Raw genomic sequence first — 8,955 nt, 5'->3', positions numbered from 1 at the left:
GTTCACGTCTTTATCTCACTGTTAGACGGACTTTTACAACAGGAAACTGGTGTGGAAGAATGAGTGGTTTGCAAACTTCAAAGTCCGTGGAGAAAATCAGTGATTTTAGCTGGTGCTGGTCCTCTGCTGCCTCGTGTGGTCACTTTGTGTCACTGAGGTCAATCTGAACAAAGGATTTCAAATGCTGAATTTTACAAAATCAGAACTTAGTGATGGAGGCAACAGTGGATCAACAACTGTGTGTGATGTTAAAATCATTGATTTTCTCTATGGACTTTGGTGTGGGAGAGTGAGTGGTTTACAACCTTCAGTCTAACAGTGAGATAAAGACATGAACATAATCACTGAAATGGAGTTCCAGACACAGGGGGCGCTCACAGCGACATCAACCCCAAATATGAGTCAGTCAGTATCTGATGCAGCCACTGTTTGAAAAAACATGACCTTTCCCTTTAAGGACACAGTGACGTTGATTATTAGAACTGTTTTTGTGTTTTTACTGTGAAAAACCACAGTGAACGGAAACACACACACACACACACACACACACACACAGGTGTGTGTTGGTTCAGTCAGTTTTTTTATGAAGTTTAATAACCACAGAGAACAGATTCATATCTGTGAAAACAAGTGACGTGTCCACTGTCATGTGTTCACTCAGCTTCAGTAAAGTTTCACTGTCATGTGTTCACTGTCATGTGTTCACTCAGCTTCAGTAAAGTTTCACTCTCAGAAAACCTTTACAGACTAAAACATTTTTAGTTTATTCATTATATCTGTATACTTTTCACTTTTCCTGTCTTTAACCAACAAAGGTCATGAAAAAGCTCTTCTATCGTTTAAATGATTCAAACACAACACGCTCATTTTCTATCTGAATCAAATGTTGTGCATAAACGACAGGATGATGAGATTTTGTGTGGAGGATAAATCTATAATGTTTGTTCAGAGTCACATGAAATGATGCTCTTCACACACACCGTCACTGTGTTCTGATCATTTACAGAGAAACAACGGTCGTGTCCATTAAAAAGCAGCAAATTAACATATTTGTTTGTGTGAAACACAAGAAAAGAAAATCATTTTAAAGCCAGGAAGTTAAAGCAGAAGCAGAATAAGGTACGTGGTTTAATGTCCTTAAAAATGCTGTTTTCATACACAGTGTTTTATTGACTTATTATAGAAACAGAGGTTTCACAAAAAGTAATTCTGTAAAAGCACTCACTCTCCCACACCAAACCTCATAGAGAAAATCACTGATTTTAGCTGGCGGGGACACAGGAGCTGCTGGTCCTCTGCTGCCTCGTGTGGTCACTTTGTGTCACTGAGGTCAATCTGAACAAAGGATTTTAAAGGCCGAATTTATAAAAGAAGACATTTGAATTTGAAGGAGAGTGAGTGGTTTACGAACTTCAGTTTGTCTCACAGTGAGATAAAGACGTGATCATGTGACGTAGAGATCGTAGAAACTTAAACTGACGTAGATTTTCTTCACTTTTGTTAAAGCTGAACTGTCCCTTTAAGGAGACAGAAACATAATTCTTCTTAAAGTCGTCTTCATCGTCGACTTTAAACACAGTTTCACACTCAAGTGAATTCTTCTCACATGAAACCTCTTTTTTTTTTTGTCTCTCACTCGGTGGAAAAACCACAGCAGCTTCAGTGGAGACGCCTGATCAGCAGCTGCAGGGGCTGATGGGAGATTTGACGACGTGTGTTTGTGAAGAAGAAGTAGAAGAAGAAGAAGAAGAAGAAGAAGAAGAAGATGGTTCTGCTCCGAGCTGCTGCTCTGTGCTGTCTGTGTTCAGGTGAGTGTCTCCAGCCAATCAGAGGCCAATGATCTCGACCTCTGACCAGCACCACCTCACTGACCTTCTGTCCATCTGTCTGTGTGTCTGCAGCGCTGGTTGCCATGGCAGCAGAGCTGATCCAGGAGCAGCTGTCATTGACCAGGAGAGTTGGTGAAACTGCTTCTTTCAGCTGTGGAGGACTTGACCTGTGTGGCACTTATGTCTTCTGGTACCAGAAGAAAGAGACAGAAACTTTCACACGGATTCTGAATATTAATAAAAACACTGGTGCCATTTATCGTGGTTACAATCATCCTCAGAAAGAAGACTTCAAAGCTCAGATGAACAACAACAAGAAGATCTGTGAACTGAAGATAAACAAAGTTCAATCCTCTCACTCAGCCTCATATTACTGCTCCTGTTATGATTCCCACAGTGAGAAAAGTTTCCTGCTGCCTGAACAAAAACCAGCTGAAGATCACGTGTCATGTGACAGGAAGTCCAGGTCACATGGTTCCCCTCCATCATGTTGTTTCATCAACGTTTGTTTATGAAGAAGATGAACGTGTGAAAACAGTGGTGTTGGGATGAAGATGAACTCGGGAAAACAGAGGTGTTGGGATGAAGATGAACTCGGGAAAACAGAGGTGTTGGGATGAAGATGAACGTGGGAAAACAGAGGTTTGTGATGAACGTGGGAAAACAGTGGTGTTGGGATGAGATGAACATGTGAAAACAGAGGTGTTGGGATGAAGATGAACGTGTGAAAACAGAGATGTTGGGATGAAGATGAACGTGTGAAAACAGAAGTTTTTGGGATGAAGATGAACTCGGGAAAACAGAGGTGTTGGGATGAAGATGAACGTGTGAAAACAGAGGTGTTGGGATGAAGATGAACGTGTGAAAACAGGTGTTGGGATGAAGATGAACATGTGAAAACAGAGGTGTTGGGATGAAGATGAACATGTGAAAGCAGGTGTTGGGATGAAGATGAACGTGTGAAAACAGAGGTGTTGGGATGAAGATGAACGTGTGAAAACAGAAGTTTTTGGGATGAAGATGAACTCGGGAAAACAGATGTGTTGGGATGAAGATGAACGTGTGAAAACAGAGGTGTTGGGATGAAGATGAACGTGTGAAAACAGAAGTTTTTGGGATGAAGATGAACTCGGGAAAACAGAGGTGTTGGGATGAAGAAGAACGTGTGAAAACAGAGGTGTTGGGATGAAGATGAACGTGTGAAAACAGAGGTGTTGGGATGAAGATGAACGTGTGAAAACAGGTGTTGGGATGAAGATGAACATGTGAAAACAGAGGTGTTGGGATGAAGATGAATGTGTGAAAACAGAGGTGCTGGGATGAAGATGAACTCGGGAAAACAGGTGTTGGGATGAAGATGAACATGTGAAAACAGAGGTGTTGGGATGAAGATGAACGTGTGAAAACAGAGGTGCTGGGATGAAGATGAACTCGGGAAAACAGAGGTGTTGGGATGAAGATGAACGTGTGAAAACACTCAGGTTTTTGTTCCACTGTGTTTCACTGTGGTTCATGATATTTGGCTCTGGAACTAAACTTTATGTAACAGGTAAGAAGTCACTTTTAATTTCCTATGAAAACATGAATATTAATTGTTACTTAAAGCTTTAATTAACTGTTATTACTGACATTATCAGTAGCTTTATAGACCCTTGAATCACCTCATTCACATTAATGAATGTTACTTAAAAACATGAATGAACTGTTAGTAAATGCTTATAAAAGCATTAAGTAATGTAAGTTAATATTCCCTTATTGTTAAGTGTTTTTAGTGGTGGTATTTTTATGATTTGGTCACAAAGAAACAAAGTCAAACACTGTGAACGAAGCACAGACAGAAACAACAGTTGTTAAACATGAAAGTGAAGCAGATGGAGGTGTTTTATTTGATGGATTTCTGCGCTTCTTATTTATATTAAACATGTTTGGAAACATGAGTGCGTGTTAAGTTTCGGCCGATAACGACCGCCTCGCTCTTATCAAAGTTTAGCTGAACAAAGTTTTCACTCATTCACTCGTTTAGTGTCTTAATGTGATACAAGTCCTATTTGGTGCAAAGAGAAGTATAATTAGGCGTCTAAAAACATAACCATAGAAATAAATCATGAAATTCAAACATGTCACAAATGTAGCAGAAAAAAACAGAAAAGACAAATTGAGGACGTGAGGAAACGCGATCGTAGATCTCAGTAATCGACTGAGAAAACAATTACGAACGATCAAAATACATCAATAAATGAGAAATAAAGACATTAATATAACAAAGAAAATACAAATGAATAAAATGGATTCAGAAAGTACGATCTAAAACATGACAGTCTATAAAATAATAAGAAATTCTGTTCAGTAAAATCAAATTCAGTTGAAAACAAACTGAAAAGAGGAATAAATAAATAAATAAAAACTGAAATAAATGAATTTGTTCTGCTGTCAACTGTCCTGATTTAACTGTAAACATTTTTACATGATTTTGTACAAAAACTAATAATTATATTTAAAAAATGATTACTTTTAATTTGTATGATCATAATGATCCATATTAATCTTATTAATAATAACATTCGTCTGTTTTCTGTAGTAAAAGGTTTAAATGTTGATCCTTATAATTCAACACAGATAAATACAGAATTATCAATAAACTATAAAGTTTATATTTCATATTTCCCTACAAATCTCTAAAAGATTAATATTGTTTTTAAGTTAATTTGTCGTCAAGAACAAAGTTTAGATTCTCTCTGATTCTCACTTATTATGTTTTATGAGTGTATTCATGTTAACACTGTACATTCATACGTTCATTTGAACACATTATGACACAGTAATTATACAAATCATGTTAAATAATAATCATAATAAGACAAATACAAAAGTATAACCTGCATCATGATACATTGTTTTAATCAACAGTGAATCTGATCATAAATATTATATTATTGACTTAAAACTGTGTAACATAGAAATGTGATTAATATAATAGTGTTGATTTCTCTGTGACATATATTAACAATGATAAATGTTTATAAAACTCATATATTTATAGTATAATAATATATATTCAAATATGTTTGTATTTTGATTGTTTCTGTTTTCTGATGATAATATTCTTAACGTGACCATAAATATTTATTATGTTTGTTAAAGTGTAGAATTTATTTAAACTTAAAGTGTAAAGAAATGAATCATGAGATTATTCATTTTGTATATTTAACACATTTTAGACCGAAATACAAAATAATTCATTTGTTATGTAAACAAAATAAATCATGGTTAATGTTTTGGTAACTTTTTCATTTACAGACAGTTTTTTATTATGAAGCAATTTCTGTGAAATTTACTGACAAAAAAAATCATACAAGTAGAATTCAATATTTCTAAAGAGTAATTATTCAGTTTAAAGACAGTAAAATAACGACGTTTGGTCGTAAAATGAAAGAAAATCTGATAAAACAGGAGGGTTGTTTTTGTTGAGGTTAAAATATTATTATTTATTTTTCACTGTTTTCAAACCAAAATACATGAAAAGTATAAGAAGAATATAAATAATAATAATTGTAGCAGTCATTCCTGTTCATTCTTATATTTTCTGATATTATACTATATTCATCACTATGTAAATGATTGACTTTAAAATAAAGTTATTTTAAATATGAACAGATTTGTATTTTAGTTAAAGTTGTATTTGAAATGTCTTAAATTAAAGAATATGATCTCATGAACTAGCTGCCAGCCTAGCTTGGATGCCTCCTCGCTTGCCTCGCTTCTGCTTCCTTTCACACCGCTTCTGACGCCTCCTCTCTGGGTGAGATGTAGCGTGCGGGTCTGGTGATGTGACAGTAGCCCGGAGAAGTCCTAGGCCCTGAAGTTTCTCTGTCACTTCCTGATTGTTGTGGTGTTTTGTGTCCTTCTTTATATCGAACAAACAGCGGCGACTGTATCTTGGAGTCAATACAGACGTTACACTACGTTCACACGGACGTAAACACAAAGTACCTGAACAAACACTAAAACACTGCATCCATGCATGCCGCCATCTTTTTAACTCTACCATCGAAAAAGCGTAGTTTTATTTGTACATATGTTGTATTTGTTCATACAGTAGATGACAAATATAATACATTATATTATTATACATATCATTTATGTTTCAAATGTTTTTACTGCTTCAGATGACCCGGTGGTGGCGCCAGTGTTGACCGTGTACCCAGCAGTGTCCCTGGAGGGGCGGAGCTCCCTGGAGGGGCGGAGCTCCCTGCTGTGTGTGGCCTCGGCCATGTCTCCTCCTCCGGTCCAGTTCTTCTGGAAGAGACAGAGGAAGGAGGGCGGTCATCAGGAGGAGCTGCCCCCTGCTGAGGAGGGAGAGCAACTGCAGCTCAGAGAGTGGGGACGCGTCGCCACCATCAGGCTGGTCCGTCATGACGCTCTGTACGCGTATAAATATCGCTGCTACGTCAGACACGAGGGAGGAACAGTGGCGGCTCAGGTAGAACAAGGTAATAAAATGATTTGATTTATCTTATACATATACTGTATGTAGCACTTTAACATGTACGTAAAGTTTGTTTTTACAAAATAAAATCAGACATTTAACATTTCAATTCATAATGTAAACTTTAAGTTAAAAATGGTGATAAAATAAAGTCAAAAGTTGAAATTTCTAAAACTCTTCAGTAAAAAGTGTAAAAAGTATAAAAACGTCCTGAAAACAAACATAGAGCGTGAACGTAGACAAAGAGCAGAGCTCTGACACCAAGTCTGTTTGAATCTTTACAGAAGTTTCTGCTCTTCCTCCACCGTCTTCTCCTCCACCGTCTTCTCCTCCAACATCTTCTCCTCCACCATCTTCTCCTCCAACATCTTCTCCTCCACCATCTTCTCCTCCAACATCTTCTCCTCCACCGTCTCAGTTCCAGGTCCGGTTGCTGGTTCTGTTCTACTCACTGCTCATCGTGAAGAGTCTGGTTTTCAGCTCTGGACTCTTTGTGATCACAGTCCTCACAAACCAGAGAAGGTCCTAACATGGCTGATTGATCTTCTCTTCTCACCATCATGACGTCACACACACACACACACACACACACACACACTCACTCTCCCTGCACCAAACCCCATAGATAAAAAAAATCAGTGATTTTAGCTGGTGGGGACACAGGAGCTGCTGGTCCTCTGCTGCCTCATGTGGTCACTTTGTGTCACTGCGTTAAGTCTAAATGAAATATTTCAAACACTGAAGTGACAAAATAAGACATTTGAACTTAGTGATGGAGGCAGCAGTGGATCAACAACTCCTGTGTGCTGTGATGTTAAAATCACTGATTTTCTCTATGGACCTTGGTGTGGGAGAGTGAGTGAGTTTCCAGACGTCCACATACACTGACCCCTAGAGGACATTTGGACTCGTGGTTCTGTTCTTACTCACATTTTTTATTTACTGGCATCAGAACCAACTTTAAATCAACAAACTCATTTTATTTCCATCAAAAGACAAAAAAAAACAAATAAATGTAACAAAGTTTCAGAAAAAAAGTGTTTGTGTCATTGTTTCCTGTCATTATTATTATTACAGTTATAGTTGCTGTATATTTTCAGTTTTTTGTTTGTTACAGAGTTTGTGTATAAAACATTTTCACTGTGTCTTATTTCTGTTTATGAACATGAGCGCACATTAAACCTCTTGTTGTGGTGTAGAGAGACCTCTTGTGGTGAATAGTGGTATTGACCATGCTAAAGTAGAACATGTTCATATTTGTGCACTTGCTGAAATGTTTCTTTATCACAAATATTTTCATTTTTTATATATATGTGTGTCATCTTCATCATCATCTTCATCATTTTCATCATCATCTTCATCTTAATCTTAATCATCACCATCTTCATCATCACATCACCATCATCTTCATTATCTTCTTCATCAGCATCACCATCAAATTTTCATCATCAGCATCACCATCATCACTCGTCTTGTTTTTCTTTGACTCCTCCTCCTCAGTTTAGGGGCGGTACCATGAGTGTGATGTCATCAGTTTAATTGCTTGCACAGTTGTTGATGATAAATTGATAAAAGTGTAGAAGTGCTGGGACATGACCCCGGCGTATCTGACGCCTATGCTTATGTGGAAGCTTGTTTTTGTGAAATCCAGTTGCTGAGTGACAGAACAGAAAATGTGGTGGTGATGCTGCTGTAGCCTCTAGCTGTTATAATGCACAGTGGTGTGCGTGTGCTTGTTGCAGATCAACTGTCTCGTTGGTGTTAGTGCATATAGTGCATGATAGTGTATTTTGTGCTTGTGTGTGTGTGTGTGTGTTTTACTGAAACCCCACAGTACACTACTTCCTGCTGACAGTAATGAAACTGTTTCTGTTCCTGAGGTTGTGGAGCTTCAGCCTTTGTCACTTTCTGTAAACAAAGATGAGCAAATTAGTGCGAAAGAAACTGATGCTACTTTGTCCCCTTGTTTTCTTCTTGTTAAAAATAAAAGTGTGAGAAGTCTGCATGTTACCTGACTGATGATGGTGTTTTAATGCATCACTGGACACCAAACTCTGGTTCTTCATCTGAGTCTGTAACACAGGTCGTGGTGCCCCAGCCGTTACGAGCTCATGTTCTGCGTTTAGCTCATGATCATAGCATGTTCGGTCATTTAGGTATTCAGAAAACATACATCTTTTTCTGGCCTGGTCTGAAATCAGATGTGACAAAATGTTGCCGTTCATGCCACACATGCCACGTTACTGGCAAACCAAATCAGGTTCTTCCTGTCGCTCCATTAAAGCCCATACCTGTTGGTGGAGAACCTTTTGAACAGGTTATTGTTGACTGTGTTGGCATATTACCAAAAACAAAGTCTGGAAATCAGCACATCCTCACAGTCAGTGTTGGGAAGATTACTTTGGAAATGTAGTTGGTTATAATTACAAAATGTAATAGTAGTGTAACTATTTGAATGACTTTCTCAAAGTAATAGAACTCAGAATTACATTTGATTACATTTTGATGACTTTTCTTCATTTAAAGGTGGAATAAAACCATAGATCATTATTTTGGAATGAACCACATATTTGTTCTTTACACAAATAACAAAACATGATGAAATGTAAATAAATAATAAAACATGTGTTTGTTGCATTA

At 37.4% G+C, this 8,955-nt stretch overlaps 1 protein-coding gene across 1 annotated transcript; it reads left to right on the top strand.

Annotated features, from left to right (window-relative positions):
• Nucleotides 1–1,692: 1,692 nt before the first annotated feature.
• On the top strand, nucleotides 1,693–7,553 carry LOC131466254 (immunoglobulin kappa light chain-like). Its single transcript, XM_058639461.1, has 5 exons — nucleotides 1,693–1,808; nucleotides 1,902–2,222; nucleotides 3,337–3,378; nucleotides 5,996–6,319; nucleotides 6,600–7,553. Exons 1-5 carry the CDS (start codon nucleotides 1,766–1,768, stop codon nucleotides 6,842–6,844), a joined length of 975 nt encoding a protein of 324 aa, XP_058495444.1. The 5' UTR covers nucleotides 1,693–1,765; the 3' UTR covers nucleotides 6,845–7,553.
• The last annotated feature ends 1,402 nt before the right edge of the window (nucleotides 7,554–8,955 follow it).

The sequence above is a fragment of the Solea solea genome, chromosome 1 (genome assembly GCF_958295425.1).
Source record: "Solea solea chromosome 1, fSolSol10.1, whole genome shotgun sequence".
In the NCBI taxonomy this organism is placed as follows: Eukaryota; Metazoa; Chordata; class Actinopteri; order Pleuronectiformes; family Soleidae; genus Solea; species Solea solea.
This window is presented reverse-complemented; position numbering and strand designations above follow the sequence as displayed.